Source organism: Mus caroli, chromosome 10, assembly GCF_900094665.2.
Source record: "Mus caroli chromosome 10, CAROLI_EIJ_v1.1, whole genome shotgun sequence".
Lineage (NCBI taxonomy): Eukaryota > Metazoa > Chordata > Mammalia > Rodentia > Muridae > Mus > Mus caroli.
Genome location: NC_034579.1, coordinates 13,866,528 through 13,893,349, shown reverse-complemented (window position 1 = coordinate 13,893,349; position 26,822 = coordinate 13,866,528). Strand labels below are relative to the sequence as shown.

At 39.8% G+C, this 26,822-nt stretch overlaps 1 protein-coding gene across 1 annotated transcript in view; it reads left to right on the top strand.

Moving 5' to 3' along the window:
- Positions 1-20,510, top strand: part of Heca (hdc homolog, cell cycle regulator) — a 49,086-nt gene extending 28,576 nt beyond the window's left edge. Inside the window, exons 2-4 of the mRNA XM_021174994.2 lie at positions 3,494-4,534; positions 11,363-11,517; positions 17,184-20,510. Of these exons, the coding sequence (XP_021030653.1) occupies positions 3,494-4,534; positions 11,363-11,517; positions 17,184-17,348 (1,361 nt within the window). The 3' untranslated portion in view covers positions 17,349-20,510. The remainder of the gene's footprint in view (positions 1-3,493; positions 4,535-11,362; positions 11,518-17,183) is intronic.
- The last annotated feature ends 6,312 nt before the right edge of the window (positions 20,511-26,822 follow it).

Here is a 26,822-nt window from a genome sequence, read left to right as displayed (position 1 = left end):
TACCCGAGGACTTATCTAATCCCCAATTTGTCAGTTGTTCAAGGATATAACACTATCCTCCATTCTTAAACATTTCCCGTTTGACATGATTCTCTCTTGACTTGTCTTCCAGTGACTTCTGTTTCTGTCTTACTGTTCTCTGTAGAGGACTCTCTTGTACTGTTCTTGGTGGTAGTACTTTCTGCCATGATTTTCTTCCCTATCTCTTGTTTATGTTCGTGTTTCATATTCTCCTTGAATGTCTCCTGGGTCCCAGGAATTTAACCAGCATCTCTTGACATGTGATTCCATCTGTATTGTGTTTGAACTCTCTTAAGCTTTGGTCATATTCATCTTTCTTCATCACACAGGTACTTTCTGTTCATCAGGTTCCAAGTAGGGAAGTTGGTAAGATCATTGCTCTTCATAGGAGTTATGGTGGTGGGGTTATACAGGTCAAATGCTCAGGGTCCACTGATGCTAACTTCCTGTAATGCACTGGACAGTCAAACTCCACAAAGAGTTCTCCAAGCCAGGCCTGGTGGCGCACGCCTTTAATCCCAGCACTCGGGAGGCAGAGGCAGGTGGATTTCTGAGTTCCAGGCCAGCCTGGTCTACAGAATGAGTTCCAGGACAGCCAGGACTACACAAAGAAACCCTGTCTCGAAAAAAATAAAACAAAACAAAACAACAACAACAAAAAAAGAATTGTCCAAATGCCAGAAGTGTTAAGGAATAACAAATTTTGCTTTTAGTTTCTACTTGGGGAAGCGAGGAAAGAAATGCTGACCACTGGTTCCAGTTAGTAGTCATCTGGAAGAATGGGAGGCAGAAGGCGAACAGCATAGAAATGCAGACTGGAATGTAAAAAATGTAATGAATTATGTTGAAAATTGTAGAAGTGAAGAGAGAGCAATTGGGGAAGCTGTTGATTGGTTGTTCTGTGTCCTGGTCTTTTCTGGGCAGGTAGTCACACTTAGTGTCTGCCCACATCAGTGGCAGTTGTTAGTTTGGGCCTGTGGTATTGAATCTAATCTGTTTATGCCCTGTTAGGCTCTTAATTTCCCAGTTTGGATATACACTTTGCAGATTTTGCTATCACTTGTTGAGACCTTCAGCTATTATTACCACACTAAGCTTCTTTAGTAAATAACTATGCCAAGAGCTATATAGTAACGGTTCCATTAATACAAGAACAACATCAGTAAGCCTTACATGCTAGGTACTGTGAACTCTCTAAACATGTATTTCTAAGCATGTGTATATTTCTTCCCAAAATTATAACCTACCAGTTATTTAAATATAAGTATATATATTATACACATTTATAAAAAAAAGATGGAAAGAACCCAGATATCCCTCAACAGAGGAATGGATATAGAAAATGTGGTACATTTGCACAATGGAGTACTACTCAGCTATTAAAAACAATGAATTTATGAAATTCTTAGGCAAATGGATGGATCTGGAGGGCATCATCCTGAGTGAGGTAACCCAATCACAAAAGAACGCACATGATATGAACTCAATGATAGCAGATATTAGCCCAGAAACTCAGAATACCCAAGATACAATTTGCAAAACACATGAAACTCAAGAAGAAGGAAGACCAAAGTGTGGATACTTTGCTCCTTCTTAGAATGGGGAACAAAATACCCATGGAAGGAGTTACAGAGACAAAGTTCAGAGTAGAGCCTGAAGGAACGACCATCCAGAGACTGCCCCACTTGGGGATTTATCTCATAATCAGTCACCAAACCCAGACAATAGGCAGATGCCAACAAGAGCTTGCTGACAGGAGCCTGATATAGCTGTCTTCTGTGAGACTCTACCAGTGCCTGGCAAATACAGAAGTGGATGCTCACAGTCATCCATTGGACAGAACATAAGATCCCCAATGAAGGAGCTAGAGAAAGTACCCAGGGAGCTGAAGGGGTCTGAAGCCCCATAGGAGGAACAACAACATGAACTAACCAGTACCCCCAGAGCTCCTTGGAACTAAACCACCAATCAAAGAAAACACATGATGGAACTTGTGGCTCTAGCTATATATGTAGCAGAGGACGGCCTAGTCAGCCATCAATGGGAGGAGAGGCCCTTGGTCCTGTAAAGGTTCTATGCCCCAGTATAGGGGAATACCAGGACCAGGAATGGGAGTGGGTGGGTTGGGGAGCAGGGGGAGGGGATAGGGGATTTTCGGAGGGGAAATTAGGAAAGGGGATAACATTTGAAATGTAAATAAAGAAAATATCTTTAAAAAAATTAAAATAAAATAAAATAACCAGAATACTTTCTCAGGTTAGTATTTCTGAGAAATACTGGTACCAGGAATTCAGACTTACCTATTCACCCCTTCCCCACTTTAAAAAAATAATATTTATTTTTTTCAGATTGGAGAAAAAAATGAAAATACAGTGAATGTGTATCTAGTCCTTATACCACCCCCAAGTTGAACCTCCCAGTCCACTGTCAGTAGGTTCTGTAACATTAGGCTCTGAACCTGTGTTTATACATAGTAGCACTCAATTCTATAGCTTACCTTAGGGTCCACTCCTGCTGTTTGTGGGCTGTGGATTTTGACAAGTGTGTGTGATGATATCCAGATTCTGTCACAGTATCATACAGAGTATCTGTACTGTCCTAGAAACACGTTCATGCTTCTCTTCGCTTCCCTGGTAACTACTGATCTTGTTTAGTGTCTCTATCACAGGTCTTACTTAAATCTTTAAAATATAGATTCTAAGCTCAGATTCTAGATTGCTGTTGAGAAGCTGTAAGAATCTGGTGGCTATCAGTCACCATGCACACATTTCCCTTTCAGAAGTGGGCCTGCTTTGAGCTATCGTGTTGTCTTCAGTTGTGGGAATGTGTTTAGCTGTTCGGGCCCTGTAAGACTTGAGAGATGCTTCCTTGTTGCTTTCTTTCTGTGTGCTCTAAGAGAGTTCTTGTTTTCTTTCTTAACTGGAGTTCTATGTAGGCTAACAGTCTAACCAGACATCCTGCATTTAGTATCTGCTGACTCTAGAAGAGTTGAGATGAGGCTGGTCTGTTTTCTCAGTGCCATCCACTATTTGGGACAGATGCTATCTAAAACCCCTGATGATAAAGCACTTTGAGGGCCCTTTTGAAGATGCCACCAGAACTTGTTGGGGTAGACGCTTCATATTCCTAGTTGCCTTGCAGTTTTAAAGGAACTCTGATACTGTCTGTTGTTATACCCACATCTTGAGAAAACTTTATACCACACTGTTAGAAGGCCAGACACACAATTGAACTAGGAAGGATTTGGACTTCTTGAAACGTACCAGTATGTTTTTTTCAGCAAATAATAATAGAATATATATTTCTTTGGGACAGCATCATATCAGAAGAAAATAATAGATTTTTCTAAATCTGCCTGGTGTTTGTTCTAGGGGAGGTGTAACTCGCATGAATGGGCCAGGCGGACAGAAGGATGGATGCCCTCTGGAGTCCTTGTATCCTTGTGCTGAATCTCGTTTTCTTCTTCTTTCAGAAGCTCCTTGTGCCACGCCTCTGATCTGCAGCTTTGGGAGACCAGTGGACCTGGAGAAGGATGACTATCAGAAGGTGGTGTGCAACAATGAGCACTGTCCCTGCAGCACCTGGATGCATCTTCAGTGCTTCTACGAGTGGGAGAGCAGCATCTTGGTGCAGTTCAACTGCATTGGCAGGGCCCGCAGCTGGAATGAGAAGCAGTGCCGCCAGAACATGTGGACCAAGAAGGGCTATGACCTGGCTTTCCGCTTCTGTTCCTGCCGCTGTGGGCAGGGCCACTTAAAAAAGGACACAGACTGGTACCAGGTAAAGCGAATGCAAGATGAAAAAAAGAAGAAGTCTGGGTCAGAGAAGAACACAGCAAGGCCTCCAGGGGAGGCTGGGGAGGAGGCAAAAAAAGGCAGGCCCCTGAACAAGCCCCAGAAGGGCCTGAACCATGACCTTCCTCGGCGGCATTCCATGGACAGGCAGAACTCCCAGGAAAAGACAGTCGGTTCTGCAGCCTATGGGGCCCGCTCCCCTTGTGGCTCCCCTGGCCAGTCCCCACCCACAGGCTACTCTATCCTCTCCCCAGCCCACTTTAGTGGTCCCCGATCCTCCAGATACCTTGGGGAATTCTTAAAGAATGCCATTCATCTTGAGCCTCACAAAAAGGCCATGCCAGGAGGCCACGTGTTCAGAAATGCCCACTTTGATTACAGTTCGGCTGGTCTGTCTGTACACAGGGCAGGACACTTTGACACCCCTGTACAGTTCCTGCGGCGGCTGGACCTCTCTGAACTTCTCACTCACATCCCCAGGCATAAGCTAAACACTTTCCATGTCCGGATGGAAGACGATGCCCAAGTAGGCCAAGGCGAAGATCTACGGAAGTTCATTCTTGCAGCCCTCAGTGCCAGCCACAGGAACGTTGTAAACTGTGCTTTGTGCCACCGAGCGCTCCCCGTGTTTGAACAGTTCCCTCTGGTGGATGGAACTCTGTTCTTAAGCCCCTCAAGACACGATGAGATTGAATATGATGTTCCTTGTCACCTTCAAGGTATAGGTGTTGATTCACCTTGCCTGGTTTCTATTTGTTAAAACCCAAAAGAGCAAACAAGATGGAACTACATTTTTACTTTATTTAATTGTAACTGACATGTTTTTATTCTAGCCAGGGACTAAATAGGTAACATGAGTATTCTAGCTTCTCCCAGTGGCTGGTGTTTTTTGTATTTGGATCTCACTGTACTGGGTACAATTTTATGTCTTTGTTCTGTGCTAATTTGATGAAAGGATAGCTAATGTTTAGCTTCTTATAACTGGGTAAAAATTTATAGAAGAAATTACATTTTTCTCTTTGCTGTGAAGTAGTTTGAAACCTTTAATGTGCCCAGCAGGCTGTTATCCTTGTAAACAGGGAAAGGAGGAAACAAGAAGGGCCAGTGTTAGTCGAATTAATTTTAAAATTGTGAAAGATGAGAACATTGATAGTATCAAAAAGAAAATGGGGGATGATTGAAGCCCAGGCATGCTGTTAGTTGGGGGACTGTAGTGGTCAGCTTATATGTATGACAAAGACTTGGGTACTTTTTAGGCATAACTTAAATAGCAAGTAGTTGGGCAGTACAGGTATGAAATTAAAACTGTTGAACTTCCAAAGAAGAGATGCATGTATATAATAGTTCATAACTTTAACAATATGCTGCAGTGTCAGATAAAAATGATTCCTGTCTTCTTCCCACTAAACCCTGCTGTTTCCACCCCCAGAGCCAAACACATTGAAATGCTAAGTGATTCTTCAAGGTTTTTGACATCAGGATTTGAATACAGTTATCTTAAGTCTCTGGTTTTAAGTACTGTATCTTTTGATAAGACTGGCACATAAGATGGATGACTACGGATCTCTTTCCTTTGGAGATAAATCCCTAGTGTTTCTACTCTATGTTAATGGTGTTGTACATTACATACATACATACATACATACATATGTGTGTGTATGTGTGTGTGTGCGTGTATATATATGTGTGTGTATGTGTATACATACACATATATATGTGTATATACATATATATATGTATATATATACACGTGTATACATATACACACACATATATACACACACACACACACACATATTTTTCCCCATTATATCCCTTGAAAGGGATACTTTTAAAAATTAGAGTTCATTTCTTCCATTACCATGTGTTTGTTGTTTTGTTTTTTGGAGGCAAAGGTCTCACTCTGTAACCCAGGCTTGCTGCAGTCACAGTCCTGGAAAGACTTATTATTGAGAACTAACCGTTGGTTTAGCGTCTAAAGGTTCAAGTGCCTGAGAGTGGTGTATTTATTTTTTGTTTTAACTTTGGGCAGTTGCTCTCATCTAGCAGCTTTGTAAACCACTTTTCTAAAGCATTTCTACACACTTAACATTTTTTGAAGTTTCTTTTCTTCTGTAAACATCTCTTCTGAAGGCTTTCATTTCTATGCTCTCTCTATTCTGCCCTGAAGAACTCAGGACCTGCTGGACTTGAAGGAAAGCCTTTCTTATTTCTCACGCTTTATGTCTTGCCTTCTAGCCCATATTTTCTTTTCTTTACTTTTTCCCTCAGACACCCTCAGAAGCTGCGACATTGGAAGTTTGAGAATGCCTTCATTCAGTCTTAAACACTTGGTTGTTACCTAGCCAGGTCATGCAGTCCTTTAAATTACAAACATTTATTTCTGGAAACTTAGAAAGTGTTTCTTCACTATCTCCTGTCTTACCTTGTTACTGTCTTGAAGTCTGATATTCTGAACCCCCAGCCCCCAATCTCTATCCTCTTTAAAGAATTTGACTTTTCCCTTACTCTCTCTGTGTTAGGAAACCCTTCTATATATGGTGGCTACTCAGCTCCTCTACCTTCATAGACTGTGGGCTGTCTTGGATTATTGAGTATAGAAACTTAGATCCTCACTTTAGAGAAACTTTGCTTTTGTATTATAAATACAAAACTTTGATAAATTTCTTTCTTTCTACTTAATGTGTGATATTGTACCTCTTAGCTTGACATTTCTGACTTTCTTTTGATGGGAAAGAAAATCCTGTGTTTTTCTGTTATGTGTTATCTGTTAAACCTTCTGGAAATGGACTGTTTCCTTAGATTTCTCTTCTAGTATTTTGAATTTCTAGGACCTTTTGTGTGCTTGCTTTTTTGAGACACTCACTATGTAGATCAGGCTGGCCTAGAAGAGATATTCCTGGCTCTGCCTCCCAAATGCTGGGATTAAAAGCATGTGCCGCCAAAAAAAAAAAAAAAAAAAAAAAAAAACAAGAAACATTGTTGTTTCTCAGGTGCAATTTCTTTACTGTCTTTCAGAGTAAGAAAAAAGTTGCAGTCACAGTGCAGTCTTCTTTGGATGTGGTGTGTGGTTCTCAGGAGTTCTTTAGTTTTTGTTGTAAGGTGGAACTCCCCAAAGCCTAGTGGCTTCAAGGGACTTAAGCCCTCTCACGGTTCCATGGCTGGGCTGGTTAGGATGGTTTCTCATCCTACTGGTGATAGACAGGTTGGCTTCTGGTACTCCCATGGAATGGGTTCTCTGTTAGCCATGTCCACCTTCATCCTCCATTAGGTTAATTTGAGGTGTTTTTTTTTTTTTTTTTAAAAGTTGTGCTTCTAATCGAAACACAATTGTAAATACTTATGGATTGTAGTGTAATGTTTTTGTGCCTGTTTATATTATGTAATAAGATTAGGGTACTGAAGATTCCATTCACTTCGTATTTATAATCTATGTGACAAGAATGTTCAAAATCCTACTAATTTTGAAAAATATATAATGAACTGTAGTCAGTACAATACAGTGAACCATTAGCACTTTTACTCCTCCTAACAATATAGTTGTTTGCCCATTAACTAGCCTCTTTCCACCCACCCCAGTGTCTCTTTCTTCCCTAGGAGAGGTACCCACTGTACTTCATCCTTGTACATTACACAACTATGTGGCTCACATGGTATTACGCTTTTTGTGCCTGGTTTATTTATTACTTAATAAAATGTCCTTCGGGTATATCCATTTAATGGAAGTATGATTAAATTTCTTTGGTTGCTAAATATGTGTGTATATGTATGTAAACAAAATATTTTCTTTGTCCATTCCTCTTGTAATGGACACTTAGTTTGATTCTGTAGCTTTTGTGAGGAATACTGCAGTGAATATGGGAATGCCTGTACTTCTGACATACTGATTTGACCTCTGGATCATGTGGTAATTCTAATTAATTCTAAGAATTACACAAGTCAAGAATTATATAATTCTAATTACACAAGTCAAACCATTCTATTATTAGGTAATTCATAATTGTTATTTATGTGTTTATTTTTGAAACAGAATCTTAGAGTGTAGCCTTGGCTGGCCTGGAACTTCCTATAGATCGGGTGGCCTCAACCTCAGAGATCAGTCTGGCTCTCCCTCCAGAGTGCTGGGATTAAAGGTGTGGGCCACTATCCCTGGCCTATTTTTTTTTTAGTTTTTTTTTAAATATTCTTCTTTTTTCTTTTTTAAAGATTTATTTATTGAATATATATGAGTATGCTGTCTCTGTCTTCAGACACACCAGAAGAGGGCATTTGATCCCATTCTACATGGTTGTGAGTCACCATGTGGTTGCTAGGAATTGAACTCGGGACCTCTGGACAAGCAGTCAGTGCTATTAGCTGCTGAGCCACCTGTCCAGCCCCTATTTTTTAGTTTTTTTTTTTTTTTTTTTCTTGAGGGAACTGTATGCAGTTTTCTCTGATGGCTTTGCTATACCGCACTAGAAGCAGGTGAGGATTCACCTTCTACTTATTCAAATCCATGAAGCTAGAGGGCATAATTAAGTGAAATAGGTCAGGTACCGAAAGACAAATGCTGCTGTATGATTTTATTCAGCTATAGAGTCAAAACAACTGCTCTCAGTAGAATGTATTGAACAGTGTGCTCAACTTCAGGGCACCCTTCCCAGGGTAGGAAACGGAACAGCTAAAGGCAGAAATACCATTAGATGGCACTTAGGTTTCTTCCTGTGTTTTAGAGGTAGGGTTTTTGTTTCTTATTTAGCATAACTCCTAGTAACTTCCTAGAGGGAAATGGATGGAAATACCTTTATTTCTACACCTCAAAACTTGTACCACACTTTATGGAAATGAATTAGGGTGCTCGTCTATCATCAGTCAAACTTTGCACATGTGCTGCGTGGGATCATCAGTATGTGTCTTAGTATATAAAATGCTTTTTATGTGCTAACTTCTATAACTTAACTGTCCTGAGCCCGAGGCTGTGAATAGTAGCATCATACATGGAATTAGTAAGTAGCACATGCCTCGTATGTACATCCTGTACTCTGAGCACTCTGAGATTTCCAAGGAAGAAAGGGCCAGTTCTTGGGTTTGGTTCTTCAGGAGGCAGTATGGAATAGGAGATGTGGGGAGCAGGCGGGGCATTTCTTTCAAGCCAAAGAGGCCCTTTGCCATGTTATTATGAATTTGAATTTAAAAGTTTTCCACATTAAAAAAAAAAACTAATATACTAAAAAAAGCTGCTTAAAAAGTTTGTAACCTAAAGACAGAGTTGAAATTTTGTCACATCTGTATGCATGAAGATAAGAAACTACTGTTTGTAGATGGTGGGAACTAAAAGGAAGGAATATCTGCAGGAGACTTAAGGAAAATTACAGATTTGGAGAGTCTTTGGTTGTGAAAATGAAGGGTCTTCTTTAGTTCACTTTGATTCCAACCATATAACCATATAAATGATATTTTTACAGGCTAGAGTAGACCAGGTTGGGAAAATACTGATTTTATGGGAAAGAAGATGAGGTCATTTGTATATCATTTGTATATATTTAGTTAACTTTCTGTGAAGAAATCTAGCAAGCACTGTTAGAAGCATTTCTGGTGAACATGTGGGATATTATTTTTAACATTGGTGGCTAAATCTTGGAAATGAAAAGAAGAAGCAGTGTGATAGCACTCAAGACTAAATCCTTAAGGTGTTGATCAGAATGAGGATGGAGAAAGAGGCAAGTATACAGAGATAATGGCTGTGCTTGGTACACTCTACAGAGGTACCAAGAACTAACTGCTGATTTTAGAATCTGTGGTCAAGAGGTTTAATGAATGCTAGAGGCGTCACCAGTACCACCACTGAGGCATTAGTCATGGATCAGTGTTTCTATTGCTGTACGTCGGAAGTCTGGGTGATCTTATTTATAGTGAGCTCTTAGGCCAGCCACATTTATAAAGCGTTTCCAACTCCCAACAGGATGGCCACATTCTAGGGCCCGGGATTCCACAGTTCACAGTTGATTATATGTTGGTGAGATGTTTACTGTGCTCATTGGGTTGTTATTCTCTTGCTCTGCCCCTTAATCCTTTGGGCCTTCCCCAGCTTTGTCTCCAGACCCTGCTCTCAGATTGAGAAAATGGTTTTATTTGGTCTTTCTAAGTAACACTGGTCTATTTAAGAGGGATTTGATGGCCTTCTTTACTACTGTGCATCGTATGTGATTGTGCTATTAGGACACTGCTTACAGAATCTTTTCTATGGCTCAGAAATTCTCTTTATAGGACATCATGGAATAGTAATAGAAAACAATTCCTGAAACTAAGTTTCGACTCGGGCTTCCCAAGAGTTTGTTTGCCTGTAAGTTTAGTGTCAAGAGAGACATGAATTGAATCTTGTTTTGGCTCCTTATTTTCTTTGTAAGCATTCCCAGGCTGCCTAGACTCTTTAAGCATCTGCCTCTCCTGTTTGAAATGGGAATAAAAGTCATGAGCCCTTTGTAGTGTTGCAGTGAAAGTTAAATGAAAGGATGTATGGAACACTCATGGTACAGGGTAAGTGCACGGTGAACATTCCTGTCTTCACCATCACAGCCACTGTTACCAGCACCTTCTGTGTCTGGTGTTAACTTCCACTAGCAGTCCTGATGTATCATTGAGCACTGTAGGAGGAGACTGGAAATGAAGTGTTCTAGTGGTTCATAGATAATTAAATTGACTTGGATATGGTCCCAGGAACTCAGTTGTATGGCATATGAGACCTTGTTTTCAGTGTTTTAGAACATAGGTGGGTGGTACTGCAAGGAGCTCTTCCAGTCGTCCTGGTTTTGGCAGAGACCCCACCTCCCAGTTTATAGTGTTCTTGGCTGTTACCATGCTCCATCCACTCACTCAGCACACAGAGCTTTTCACACTGTGGACATTGTGCTGGATACCAAATTGACAAGGATGAATGAGGTGTGGCTCCTGCTCTCGAGGAGGAATCGGGCCATGTAAACAAATGCAATGAAAATGTTCTCTTCAAAGACAACTAGATGTCTCTGCAGTAGAGAAGGAAGAGAGAGCTGCTGGTCCTTGCAAGTTAATGGTAAAATCCCTCGATCTGCGTTAGATAGCAGCACATTCTGATTAAGAAGCCACTGTGCTGTGTTCTAGCGCTCCCTGCTCTCAGCAGTGTTGCTGTTACAGATGGCCCAGGAGCACCCTAGACATGCTTACCAATTTGAATGCTTACCCCTCCATATATTTGGATGACCTTTTTCTTATATATACATTAAGTCCTGGATAAACTGAAGAAATTGAGGTTGTGACTTTTAAAAGCTCAGTAAATATTATATTGAATTTCTAATGTATCACAAGTAATATATAATTCTAGTTTCTAAATTAGCTGTGGTGATAGCAGTTTTGGGATTGAGGACTGTTAACATAGTAATTGTGACTTTTGTAAAAATTCTGGGCTGTCGATATCAAGACTAAATTATTTACTCAAGTAAAATGTTTGCTTTTTGTTGATGATGGGGCTTTTTATCACCACTGGAGATAAAGTTGCTTTGCACCCTCACTCTTGTGTTTTCTTTGTGCAGGGAGACTCATGCATCTGTATGCAGTGTGTGTGGACTGCCTGGAAGGGGTTCACAAGATTATCTGCATCAAGTGCAAGTCACGATGGGATGGCAGCTGGCACCAGCTGGGCACCATGTACACCTACGACATCCTGGCTGCCTCTCCCTGCTGTCAGGTTGGTATCAACTGAACTGAAGGTGCAGTAGATTATGGGCTTTTGTCACCAAATTAACTTAGAGAGTTAAAGGCTGCTTTGTGGTTACTTTGCATGTGAGGTATGAGGGTTTGGTCATGGTGTCCGTCTAAGAATAAAGAATTCAGGTAAGGTAAAATACTATTTAGTCAAAGGGAAACACACACACATATACACATACACACACACTCTCAGAGAGAGGGGGCATAGAGAGAAGTAGATTTGGAATATTTTTTATCTGTTAAATCAAAACTAAAATAAAACTGCAAAGCACCTTGCTTCCATTGAGACAGCATGAAAGTGCTCTCTGACTATCTGCAGTTGGGTAGGTGGCCCAAGGGGTTAGGTATCTGTTTGGTTTCTTTAGTTTTCATTTTGCTTATAACTTTCTCATTTTGTGAGATTAATTTGTACTACAAATCTGTAACAAAGGGTTTTAATTTGAAAAGGAATTTTTTTTTTTCTAGAACAGAAAAAATTCACCAATTGCGTACTTTCTGTGAGATGTTTGCAAAACCCTAGCATCTCCCACTTAAGTTATGTGACATTGACCAGAAAGCTTTATAATTCCTCAAGTGCTGGAAGCAGCACTCTTCTTCCCTGACTTGTAGGAAAGGAAAGGAGCAGGTGCTGACACAAAACCCCATGAAATAAGAAATAGAAACCAAAGGGATAAAATCCCAAGAATACCTGAATTGTTATTATTCAACATGCTTGAGGAAGACGTATTACGTCCTTCCCTGGTGGGTGACTCTGGGTAGCAGACGTTCTCTGCTGGCATTGTGTTAACCCATATCCTTTACAGATAGTGAGTATTACACTGTGGTTACAACAGGAGTTTGTATCATCACCATTGTAACTTCATTTTAAAAAAATATTCTACTAGTATCAGTTTGATTAGTAGGTGACCTGTTTGTGTTGAGTTCAAAGCCACAGACAGTAGTTCCCCTCTTTTTTGCTCATTCAGGTGTTTTACAGAAGAGAAATATGCTTGTGAGCGAGGTGGATAGCCTTCTTCCTTTGTCTTTTGGTTTTGGATAAGGTTGACTAGTTCTCTTTTCTTTTCTTTCTTTCTTTTTTTTTTTTTTTTGAATTGGACATTTTATTTGTTTACCTTTCAAATGTTATCCCCTTTTCCGGTTTCCCCTCTGCAAACCCCCTGTCCCGTCCCCCCTTACCCTGCTTCTATGAGGGTGCTCCCCCACCCACCCACTCCCATCTCACCGCCCTAGCATTCCTCTGCACTGAGGCATTGAGCCTTCACAGGACCAAGGGCCTCCCCTCCCATTGATGCCAGATAAGGCTCCTTCAGCTCCTTCAGTCCTTCCCCTAACTCCTCCATTGGGATCCCTGTGCTCAGACCGATGGTTGGCTTTGAGCATCTGCATCTGTATTTGTATTGGTCAGAATCCGGCAGAGCTTCTCAGGAGACAGCTGTATCAGACTTCTGTCAGCAAACACTTCTTGGTATCAGTAATAGTGTCTGGGTTTGGTGTCTGCATGTGGGAAGGATCTTCAGTCTCTGTTCCACTATTTGTCCCTGTATTTCCTTTATTTCAGGGTTAAAATTTTGGAGCTGGTTGGGTGGCCCCATCCCTCAACCTGGGTTTGGGGGGTGGAGTGCCTAACCTCTGGATATGGTCGCAACAGTTAGGCTAATGGCATCTCCATGGCATCCTGAGAGGCTCTTTGTTTCCTGGCATCTGGTACTTTCTGGTTGCTACCCCCAGTTGCCCATCCCCCATTGCTACACATCTCTGTTGATTTCCTGACCCTCTGTATATCTCCTCCATCTCCTCCCATACCTGATTCTGCCCCTCTTTTTCCTCTCCCATTCTTCTCTTCCTCCAATTCTTTTCCACCCTCTACTTCCTTTGATTATATTGCTCCCCCTTCTAAATAGGACTAAAGCATCCACTCTTTGGTCTTCCTTCCTCTTGAGCTTCATGTGGCCCATGAGTTGTATCATAGGTATTCCACAATCCTTGCCTAATATCCACTTATCAGTGAGTACATACCATGTGTGTTCTTTTGTGACTGAGTTACCTCTCTCAGGATGATATTTTCTAGATCCATGTATTTGCCTGCAAATTTCTTGAAGTCATTGTTTTTAATAGGTGAGTAGTACTCCATTATGTAAATGTACCACATTTTTTGTATCCATCCCTCTGTTGAGGAACATATGGGTTGTTTCCAGCTATTATAAATATGGCTGCAATGAACATAGTGGAGCATGTGTCCTTATTACATGTTGGAGCATCTTCTGGGTATATGCCCAGGAGTGGTATAACTGATTCCAAATTTCTGAGGAACCATCAGACTGATTTCCAGAGTGGTTCAACCAGCTTGCAATCCCACTAGCAATAGAGGAGTGTTCCTCTTTCTCCACATCCTTGCTAGTGTCTGCTGTCACCTGAGTTTTTGATCTTAGCCATTCTGACTGGTGTGAAGTGGAATCTCTTGTTTTGATTTGAATTTCCCTGATGACTAAGGATGTTGAACATTTCTTTAGGTATTTCTATTAAGGAGTAGAGATTGTTGCTTCCTATTATTTTTGTTCTTAGAGGTAGAATTATGTTTGTGTGGCTATCTTCTTTTGGGTTTGTTGAAGGAAGATTACTTTCTTGGTTTTTCTGGGGTGTAGTTTCCCTTCTTGTGTTTTCCATCAGTTATCTTTTCTGGAGTTGGATTTGTGGAGAGATACTGTGTAAATTTGGTTTTGTCATGGAATATCCTGGTTTCTCCATCTATGGTAATTGAGAGTTTTGCTGGGTATAGTAGCCTTGGCTGGCATTTGTGTTCTCTTAAGGACTGTATAACATTTGCCCATAATCTTATAGCTTTCATAGTCTCTGGTGAAAAGTCTGGTGTAATTCTTATAGGTCTGCCTTTATATGTTACTTGACCCTTTTCCCTTACTGCTTTTAATATTCTTTCTTTATTTAGTGCATTTGGTGTTTTGATTATTTTGTGACTGGAGGAATTTCTTTCCTGGTCCAATCAATTTGGAGTTCTTTAGGCTTCTTGTATGTTTATGGGCATCTCTTTCTGTAGGTTAGGGATGATTTCTTCTATAACATTGTTGAAGATATTTACTGGCCCTTTAAGTTGGGAATCTTCTCTCTCTTCTATACCTGTTATCCTTAGGTTTGGTTTTCTCATGTGTCCTGGATTTCATGGATGTTTTGGGTTGGGAGCTTTTTACTTTTTGCATTTTCTTTGACTGTTGTGTCAATGTTTTCTATGGTATCTTCTGCACCTGAGATTCTCTTTTCTATCTCTTGTATTCTGTTGGTGATGCTTGCATCTATGACTCTTGATCTCTTTCCTAGATTTTCTAACTCCAGGGTTGTCTCCCTTTGTGTTTTTTTTTTATTGTTTCTATTTGCATTCTTAGATCCTAGATGGTTTTGTTCAATCCCTTCACCTGTTTGGTTGTGTTTTCCTATAATTCTTTAAGGGATTTTTGTATTTGCTCTTTAAGGGCTTCTAGCTGTTTGCCTGTGTTCTCCTGTATTTCTTTAAGGGAGTTATTTAAGTCCTTCTTAAAGTCCTTTATCATCATAATGAGATGTGATTTTAAATCAGAGTCTTGCTTTTCTGATGTGTTGGAGTATCCAGGGCTTGCTGTGGTGGGTAAGTTCTGATGATTTTAAGTGGCCTTGTTTTCTTTTGCTTATGTTCTTGTGCTTGCCTCTTACCATCTGGTTATCTGTGGTGTTAGCTGGTCTTGCTATCTCTTACTTGGCTTGTCCCTAAGCCTGTGTGTCAGCACTCCTGTGAGACTAGCTCTCTCCAGGTGGAATGTGTATATGGAGAACTGTGGCACAGGGTCAGCTCTGGGCACAGATGGAATCCAGAAAGATTCTATCCTCAGCTGCTTCTCAGTTCCTGTGTTCTCATGAGGGCTCTGGGCAGGTCCCTCTTGGGCCAGGTATTTGAGCAAAAGTGGTGGTCTTACCTGTGCTCTCAGGTGTGTCTGTGCTCCTGGAAGACTAGCTCTTTCCAGGCGGGATTTGGGTATGGAGAGCTATGGCACAAACTGGAAGACCTTAGTCTCCTGTTCTGGTGGTGTTCTGACCACATTTGCAGATTCCAGATTAGCTTTGATTGAGTTACTGTGATCTTCCAGTTACTCACTGTCATGCTTTATGTTACTGCTCTACCTTAGTGTCTATTCGTAAGATGGTAGAAACCAAAGGGAGTGTGGTGCCTTTTCTGTGTACATAGATGATGTAGCAGGAGGGTTAGCCTTTTAAGGAAGTGAGAACATGAACAAAGATTTGGGCTATATTAAATAAAGCTCATGGCATTTTAGCATTGCATGGGACCTTGCCAGAGCTCATTCAGCTTTCTGAATGGATGCTTATAATGGATGACTCAAGGTTTTGAAAGTTTTTTCCAGATCTACATAAATTGTGTCACAGCTATGACTAAAACATGTGATTCCTATTCTGGTGTTCTTTCTACTTGTTATTGAATGGGTGTGGCATTTCCATGTATTCAGTTAGAAATACAGACTGGCATCTTGCCCACCAACTCTTTTGTCTGCACTGTATGTTCATTCTTGAAACTGATATATGCCAAGATTATATTTTCTGCCCCTCAACTGAAACAGAAAACCTGTTTGATTACTGTTGTTGTTTTTACTATATTAAACAATTGAAAATATTCACCATGAAGATACACGTTGTAGACAGTTCTCAAGTATTCAGGAAAGTCTTCAAATAAGTCTGAGCCAACAATAAGTAGTATTTGGTTATCAAAAAAGAATAAGAGGTTAGAGAGAACTTTCCTGAAGACTCAGAGGGATGAAGTAGTTAAAAGAGAGTTCATTTTAGGTTTTAGAAAGATAGCGTGTGTAGGTGAAGTGTGCACTTTGGAGCACATTTAGTTTAAATCCCAGCTGTTTGGCTTTCTGTTTTCTTGGGCTTGGTATTTATCAGTGCGTGCCCCTTTCATCATCTGAAATGCACATTATGCCCCTTCACAAGAAAGCCTTGAGGGCAGATTTGTTAGCACATTTTTAGGGAGGATCTAAATCAAGACTGTTTGATCTGTAATTTCTGCCTATCCACTTCACTCCCAGATCTATGGCTGAAGTGCTGCAGGATTGTGCTTTTAGAGGCACAGGCACAGGTGAAGATGTCATGTGATAGTGAATTCCAGAGTCTCAAGATACACAACACTCTTGCCTGGATTGCCCATTTTGTTTGGATATTTTAGGGAGATTTTACTTTTGTATCAAAGAAAACTGTCATATAGAGACAAATGAAAGTGTATAAGAGCTTTTGAAATAAACCTGGACTCTTCAGGAAAGCTTTTTTTTTTTTAAATGTAGATTCAGGTGCAAATAGCCATTTCAGCCAGGGAGATAAGTTATTGCTGTTAGCTAACTCTGTTTGTAGTACCGTTTAGAATTTTCTCATTGATAGGCACCTCATATTAAGAGAGAAACTGGGAGACTGTAGTCTTTAGAAGGATGATGACGAATGCCAGAATATGCATCTTAGATGTACATGCCTTGATTCTGCTAATAATGGAGATGTTTTGCTGAATCTCAGTCAGTTCCCAGCATTTTGATTAGGTGGCTTTTGACTATATTGGGTAGCCAGTGGTATTGTGGCTTATGATGTCTGTTTCCCCAGGCCCGTCTGAATTGCAAGCATTGTGGCAAGCCTGTGATCGACGTACGGATCGGGATGCAGTACTTCTCTGAGTACAGCAATGTCCAGCAGTGTCCACACTGTGGGAACCTGGACTACCATTTCGTGAAGCCATTCTCTTCCTTCAAAGTTCTCGAAGCTTATTGATGAAAGCTTTGCTTTAGTAATAGCTATTTTATTGATATTATTACTTTACTACATATCTTTTATAGGGGAACATTCTGTGACATTAATTTCTTTTCTAATTTGAAGCAGAGTTTACTTTGTATATTTGTGCCACTAAAATGGGGACTTCCTCTTGCCCTTTCCTGATTCCCAAGTGTCAATGTGTGGGTTAAGACTGGAGGCCAGATGGGGAATTGTGCAGGTTTGGAAGGGTTTTAGTCTCATGCAGAGTCTCTGATGGGGTTCTAAGGTAGTAGGAAGAATGGGTGCCATTTAGGGGTGGGAATCTGGCTAAACTAGAGGTGTGGTAGGAGTTGGGAGGGAGCTTTTACTAAATGTTAGCTTTCTTGAGACTCACGGTTAGTTCTCTGGGCCTTGGGGAAATAAATGACAAGTGAATGTACATCTGAGCCTGGACAGCCAGTACTGTATTAGGCTGTCTGGACTCTGTTTTTCAGCACAGGTTGAGGTGCAATTTACTCCCACTGATAGATGATTTGAGAGTAGAACTGAGTGCTCTTTCTTTGACTATTTGTGTAATTTAACAGTTTTCATACTGGAAATAATATCCAAATTATACGACACGTGAAAGCTGTTGCTGTGTAGGTGAGCTGAATCTAGCAGGTCTTGTGAAGCAAATTTGGAAATGATGTACACTGAATCAGGCAGGCAGAAAGACATACCTTGGTTATTTGAACTATATCTCTAGAGGTGGTCAGAGAGTCTACAGAAAACCTGTACACTCGGTGGTTTTGATGGGCAGCATTTACAGGTTGCATTGCTGAAGTGCTGCCTGGTATCCAGAGCTTCTTGCAGGTAAACCTCTGGCCTGCCTGCTGTGCTGCAGAACCACCTGTACCACACTTCCTTTTCAGTATATCTAGTGCCACATAGTCAGAGCCAATCTGAAGAAGGAGGGCGACATTTGTTAGAATGATGAAGAATAGTTTTTATTCTTTTAAAAGTAAGTTCAGTTTTGGGAGCAGTAATGCAAAAGAGCACATCTGAAAATAGATCATCCTAAAGATTCCCATGATCCCTCACTGTTGGTTAAAGCAAAAGTAGCATACAGACCAAGTATTCCAAACAAACCTATGCAGGAGAATGTGGAAACTTCAATATGCTGAAGACATGGCCTGGCCAATTAGAATTCGAGAATTACTTCTTATGAAGCAATTTGGTATTTTCAAGTATGACCTAGAAGTATATATTAAAAGAATACTAAAACTTACCATTTATGACTAGGCAAATTTGAGATTTATGTAAATATTTTATATCACTTTTTTGGTTCATGCCCCCTACACATACAGTGGGTGTTTCTCTTCAAAATTGTCTAAGCATTATTGCCAGTGAGTTTTAAGTCCTACTGCTTGGTGATTTGATGGGATCAGCATTAAGGAACCCAACTAAAACTCTTCATCTTTGGGTGAATATTCTTCACCAGTTGGGTTGTTACTCATAGCTTGATGATCTGAAGTTTCACATCTGTAAAACCTTGCCTAGGACAAGCAGAAATCATTATTGGTCAGGTGGTGTTTAATGCAATTACAAGAGGTCTATATAACATAATACTTACAAATTTGTCTCCAAAGCACAAAGCTGTAATTAGGAATTAGCTGTTTCCCTATGAGTCTGTTGTACACTCAAGTTTAAAATTTTGGTAAGTTTCTATTCAAATTCATATTTGTCTTCGTGTTTCTGATTCTTTTAAAATAAATAAAGTACGTGCAATGCAGTTCTTTAACCTGTTGACGTTTTCTAGTAAAATTTCACTGTATTATTGTTCCGAAGTCAATCTATTCACTGTACCAAGTGAGTTCTTTAGGTTAAAAGACACTGTGGAGCTGTAAGCCACATTCCGTTCTTGTTCCTTAGATTGATTTCTGCCCCTAAAAGGAAGAGGTTTTTTTTTTCAGTTGGATAACATTTGCATTTGATGCTATGTTGATGATAAAGTGAGGACTATGTATATAGTCTTACAAAAGAAGCATAAGCCCTGCATTCCAATACTTACCTTTTGCCTTTTAGTGCATTAATTTCACTTTTGTCTGGAAGGGAAAATTTGGCTGATTGGAGAAAAAAAAATACAACTAAGCATACAATACTTGCTATAAAGGTAAATTTTACTTTGGAAATCTTCTGACCTTAATGTTTTCACCAGTCTTTGTCTGAACACGTTGATTAGAATTGGACTATGTCAAGAAGGATTATCATTTCTATTGTAGTTGGGATAGTAAAGGGTATCAGTCACCTAGGAGATCTAACTTCTGTTTCTGATAAGTAACTCATAGATTCAGTAACTCATAGATTGACTAGTAATTTAAAGTGATTTTTTATCTACTTTAATATCTTTAGTCATTTATTTTTAAAGTATTCCATACTTTGAGCTTCAGTTTTGAGACAAGCTAATTTCTGATCGTATTTTCTTCAGGCCATCTCAGCTCTCTGCTGTTTCTGATCACCTGATCACATGGGAAGCACTTACCAGAGGGACTTCTCCAACATCCTTTAATTTCCAGTTTTTGAAAAAGGGATTCATTTTTCTAAGTAAAAGAAATTTTCATACCTTTTTGGGAAAAATTAACTTATGAAGAAAGAGTTTTATATGTTTAAATAATAAAACTTAACAGATTGAGTCATAACATGCTAGACTACCAAGACTACCTTTCTGAGTTCTTCATGTCGTCTTACAATACCAGTGCTTTTTTTGTGCAGTCTGCTTTGTGCCTGTTTTCTAACCTTGTTGATTTTCTGTTCAAGTCCTTGAAGCAGTTGAGTAATTTTAGTTGGGACATTGGGGAAGAGGTGAGGAAAAAGCACTTTTCTTTAGGGTGTGGTTCCCATGACAGGATGCTGCCTAACCTAGTTCATCTTCATACCTTGTTGACTTTATTATTTTTTCAGATAATTGAAAGAGAATATAATGAATGGACACCATGAAAACCAGCTCAAAAATATGTTGTTGTCTACAAAGATTTCTTGTCAAGATGTCTTGGATTGCACTTTTGTTGAGGGAAGCCAGTGTAAATACTTAAAGAATGTTGATAAAAATTGAAGCATTTGGGTTATGGAATCATGTGTGATGTTAGAGGGTTTCTGTATGTGAAAGGTGTGTATTAAGAATAATAAAATTTTAGAAACAAATATTAAACTTTGCTTTTTAGATTTTCTTGGAAGTTTTTGAGAAACGGGGATATTTGGTAAGAAAAGATAGTAGAGAAGTAGGGATATTTTCAGAGTTTAAAAAAATTCCAGAAAGCCATTCCAAAAGTACTACTGCAACTAATCCAAAGTGAAAATTCCAGAGTAGCAAGATGGCTCAGTAAATAAAAGTACTTGTTGAGTTTGATCCCAAGACCTCACATGGTGGAAGGAGAGAAGCAGCTCTAGAAAGCCATCCTCTGACCAGAACATGTATGCTCTGATGCATGCACATGCATGATAGATAAATATAAAAAAAGAAAAAACAGGGAGAGGACCCACAATCACAAATTCTTCACTGCTTACACACATGTATCACATGTAAGCTGCTTTTGCAGCAAAATCATAGCAAATCAGCCTTCCCCTTGTTTCACATGTATTTATAAAATTATTGTTCTGGTTACACATAATTCTATGGTATAGAAAGTGTTATAGAAACATGTAAAAAGTGTGATTTTGAAACACCCAAGGCAACACTTATACCGGAAAGCATTTAATTAGGGACTTGAAAATAGTTTCAGAGGCTTAGTCCTGCTGGGGAGCATGGTTGCAGTGCAAGCAGGCGCTGGAGCAGTTTTACATCCTGATTTGCAGGCAGAGAGATATACTGGGCCTTGCACAGGCTTTCAAAACCTCAAAGCTCACCCCTAGTGATATACTTTCTCCAACAAGGCCTCACCCAATCCTAATGTTTTCAAACCGTTCCATTCTCTGGTGACTAAACATTCAATTATATGAGCCTAGGAGACTATTTTTTTTCTCAATTTATTTACTTTGCATCTTAACTGCAGCCCCCCCCATTCCCTCTTTAAAACCCCTCCCCCAGCCACCCTTCCTTTCACTTTTGAGAAGGGGCAGGTCACCTCTCATGTGGTATCAACTAACCCTGACACCTCCTGTTACTGCAGGACTAGGCACATCCTCTTCCACTGAGGCCAGATAAGGCAGTCCAGTTAGGGAAACAGGATCTACACACAGGCAACAGAGTGAGGGACACTCCCCACTCTAGTTGTTGGGAAACTTGCATGAAGATCAAACTGCAAATCTACATATGTGTGGGTGGCATAAAGACCACCTCTTAGTAAGTTCCACCTTTCAGTGTCTTAATACATTGATTTGGAGTGATGGATTCACACAGAGCAATTATATTTGAAACATCTAAGAGTAGTTTTTAGTGGGGAGGAAAGGAAAAAAATACTTGAAATAATTGTGACAGCCAGTCCCACAACATCCAGAGGAAGCTCTACTCTAAGACACGCTTAACACACCCAGGATCATAGCATCAGAGGTGAGGAGGACACGACATCTATCCCACCACCACCAGAAATAACTGGGACCAGCGGGATCAAGGGACACAGGAGCCCTACCCAACCAGTGGCAAGGGTTCCTTCTGGTCTGGGCTGGTGCCCAGAACAGACATTGGGTACAAACTCTGCAGCCAGTCCCAAAACATCCAGAGAAAGCTCCACTCCCAGGCACTCTAACATGCCCAGGATCACAGAATCCCAGGAACTTGGTCACACCAGGATCTCAGGGGCCCAGAGGGAGTTTGATTCCCAGGAACTCAGGATCCAAGGATTACAAAGACAGCTGTACTCCAAGGAGCTCTGACACAACCAAGATCACAGGAAGGACAGGCTCCAAACGGATATATGGAGGGCAGGTAGCACTAGAGATAAAAGAGATGGCAGGAGGCAAGCTTAAGAACATAAGCAACAAAAACCAAGGCTACTTGGAATCATCAGAACCCAGTTCTCTCATGACAGCAAGCTCTGGATACTCCAACACATCAGAAAAGCAAGACTGATTTAAAATCACATCTCATGATGACTATAGAAGACTTTAAGAAGGACTTAAATAACTCCCTTAAAGAAATACAGGGGAACACAGGCAAACAGCTAGAAGCCCTTGAAGAGCAAACCAAAAATCCCTTAAAGAATTACAGGATAACACAACAAACAGGTGAAGGGATTGAACAAAACCATCTAGGATCTAAGAATGCAAATAGAAACAATAAAAAAAAATCACAAAGGGAGACAACCCTGGAGTTAGAAAACCTAGGAAAGAGATCAAGAGTCATAGATGCAAGCATCACCAACAGAATACAAGAGATAGAAAAGAGAATCTCAGGTGCAGAAGATACCATAGGAAACATGGACACAACAATCAAAGAAAATGCAAAATGCAAAAAGATCCTAACTCAAAACATCCATGAAACCCAGGACACAATGAGAAGACCAAATCTAAGGATAATAGGTATAGAAGAGAGAGAAGATTCCCAACTTAAAGGGCCAGTAAATATCTTCAACAAAGTTATAGAAGAAATCCCTAACCTACAGAAAGAGATGCCCATAAACGTACAAGAAGCCTAAAGAACTCCAAATTGATTGGACCAGAAAAGAAATTCCTCCCATCACATAGGAATCAAAGCACCAATTAAGAGCAGTAAGGGAAAAAGGTCAAGTAACATATAAAGGCAGACCTATCAGAATTACACCAGACTTCTCACCAGAGACTATGAAAGCTAAAAGATCCTGGGCAGATGTCATACAGACCCTAAGAGAACATAGATGCCAGCCCAGGCTACTATACCCAGCAAAACTCAATTACCATAGATGGAGAAAACAAGATTTTCCATGACAAAACCAAATTTACACACTATCCTCCCATAAATCCAGCCCGACAAAGGATAATAGATGGAAAACACCAACACAAGGAGGGAAACTACATACTAGAAAAAGCAAGAAAGTAATACTCTTTCAACAAACCCAAAAGAAGATAGCCACACAAACATAAAAATAACATCAAAAATAACAGAAAGCAACAATCACTTTTTCTTAATATCTCCTAACATCAATGGACGCAACTGCCCAACAAAAAGACATAAACTAACAGACTGGATCCATAAACAGGAGCCAGCATTTTGCTGCATACAGGAAACCCACCTCAGTGTCAAAGACAGGCACTACCTTAGAGTAAAAGGTTGAAAAACAATTTTCCAAGCAAATGGTCCCAAGAAAAAAAGCTGGAGTAGCCATTCTAATATCGAATAAAATCGACTTTCAATCAAAACTTAAAAAAAGGATAAGGAAGGACACTTCATACTGGTCAAAGGAAAAATGTACCAAGATGAACTCTCAATTCTGAACATCTATGCTCCAAATGCAACGGCACCCACATTCATAAACTTTACTAAAGCTCAAAGCACACATTGCACCTCACACAATAATAGTGGGAGACTTCAACACACCACTCTCAGCAATGAACAGAAACTAAACAGAGCCACAGTGAAACTAACAGAAGTTATGAACCAAATGGATCTATCAGATATTTATAGAACATTTCATCCTAAATCAAAAGAATATGCCTTCTCAGCACCTCATGGTACCTTCTCCAAAACTGACAATATAATCGATCACAAAACAGGCCTCAACAGATACAAGAAGATTGAAGGAATCCCATGCACCCTGTCAGATCTCCACAGTCTAAGGCTGGTCTTCAACACCAACAAAAACAACAGAAAGCATGCATATACATGGAAGCTGAACAGCGATCTACTCAATGATAATTTGGTCAAGAAATAAAGAAATTAAAGACTTTAGAATTTAATGAAAATGTAGGCACAACATACCCAAACTTATGGAACACAATGAAAGCTGTAATAAGAGGAATACCTCTTAAGTGCCTCCAAAAAGAAACTGGAGAGAAGATAAACTAGCAGCTTGACAGCACACTTGAAAGTTATAGCATAGAAAGAAGCAAAGGTAGCCAAGAGGAGTAGATGCCAGGAAATAATCAAACTCAGGGCTAAAATCAACCAAATAGAAACAAAAAGAACTGTACAAAGAACCAACAAAACCAGGAGCTGGTACTTTGAGAAAATCAACAAGAAAGATAATCCTTAGCCAGACAAACCAGAGGGTAGAGAGACAGTATCCAAATTAATAAAATCAGAAATGAAAAGGGAGAGATGATAATGGAAACCGTGGAAATTCAAAAAATCATCAGATCCTAGTACCCAAGCTTATATTCAACAAAATTGGAAAATCTGGATGAAATGGACAATTTTTTAGACAGATAACAGGTGCCAAAGTTAAAACAGGATCAGATAAACCATCTAAACAGATAATCCCTAAAGAAATAGAAGCAGACATTTTTGGTCTCCCGACCAAAAAAAAAAAGCCCAGGTCTAGATGGGTTTAGTGGAGAATTCTATAGACCTTCAAAGAAGACCTAATACAAATACTCTTCAAACTATTCCACAAAATAGAAATAGAAGGAGCACTACCCAATTGGTTCTATGAGGCCATAATTATGCTTATGCCTAAACCACACAAAGACCCAACAAAGAAACAGAACTTTAGACCAATTTCCCTTATGAACATAGGCGCAAAAACACAAAAATTCTTGCCAACTGAAATCCATCAACATAGTCCACTAAAGAAACAAACTCAAAAAAAACCCCACATGATCATTTCATTAGATACTGAGAAAGCATTTGAAAAAATTCAGCATCAAGAATCAAGAATTCAAGGCCCATACCTAAACACAGTAAAAGCAATATACAGCAAACCAATAGTCAACATCAAACTAAATGGAGAGAAACCTGAAGCAATCACACCAGAATCAGGGACTAAATAAGGCTGTCCACTCTCTACCCATCTATTCAATATAGTACTCAAAGTTCTAGCTAGAGCAATTAGACAACAAATGGAGGCCAAAGGGATACAAATTGGAAAGGAAGAAGTAAAAATATCACTATTTGCAAATGATATGATAGTATACTTAAGTGACCCCAAAAATTCCACCAGAGAACTCCTATACCTGATAAGCAACTTCAGCAAAGTGGCCGGATATAAAATTAACTCAAACAAATCAGGAGCTTTTCTCTACTGAAAGGCTAAACAGGCTGAGAAAGAAATTAGGGAAATGACACCCTTCACAATAGTTATAAATAGCATTACATACCTTGGTATGACTCTAACCAAGGGAGTGAAAGATCTGTATGAGAAGAACATCAAGTCTCTGAAGAAAGAAATCAAAGATCTCAGAAGATGGAAAGATCTCCCATGCTCATGGATTGGCAGGATTATTATAGTAAAAATGGCCATCTTGCTGAAGCAATCTACAGATTCAATGAAATCCCCATCAAAATTCCAACTCATTTCTTCATAGAGTCAGAAAGAGCAATTTGTAAATTCATTTGGAATAACAAAAAACCTAGAATAGTAAAAACTATTCTCAACAATGAAAGAACTTCTGGAGGAGTCACCATCCCTGACAAACAAGGTGTATTACAGAGCAACAGTGGTAAAAACTATATAATATTGGTACATAGTCAGGCAGACAGATCAGTGGTATAGAACTGAAGACACAGAAATGAACCCACACACCTATGGTCACTTGATATTTGACAAAGGAGCTAAAACCATTCAGTGGAAAGAAGACAGCATTTTCAACAAATGGTACTGGTTCAACTGGAGGTCAGTATGTAGAAAAATGCAAATTGACCCATTCTTATCTCCTTGTACAAAGTTCAAGTCCAAGTGGATCAAGGACCTCCACATAAAACTAGATACTGAGACTTATAGAGGAGAAAGTGGGGAAGAGTCTGGAGCACATGGGCACAGGGGAAACATTTCTGAACAGAACACTAATGGCTTGTGCCCTAAGATCAAGAATTGACAAATGGGACATCATTAAATTGCAAGGCTTCTGTAAGGTAAAAGACAGTGTCAGTAGGACAAAATGGCAACCAACAGATTGGGAAAAGATTGTTACCAATCCTACAGCTGATAGAGGGCTAATATCCAAAACATACAAAGAACTCAAGGTGTTAGACTCTGCCTGGCAGTGGTGGCTCAAGCCTTTCTTTAATCCTCACACTTCTGGGGGGAGGGGCAGAGGCAGGCAGATTTCTGAGTTGGGACCAGCCTAGTCTACAGAGTGAGTTGCAGGAGAGCCAGAGCTACACAGAGAAACCTTGTCTTGAAAAACCAATACTACTACTACTACTACTACTAAAGATGTTAGACTCCAGAGAATCCAATAACCCTATTAAAAAATAGAGTACAGAGCTAAACAAATAATTTTCAACTGAGGAGTATCAAATGGCTGAGAAACACCTAGAGAAATGTTCAGCACCTGTCTTAGTCAGGGTTTCTTTTTTTTTAATTTTTAATATTTTTATTACATATTTTCCTCAATTACATTTCCAATGCTATCCCAAAAGTCCCCCATACCCTCCCCCCCACT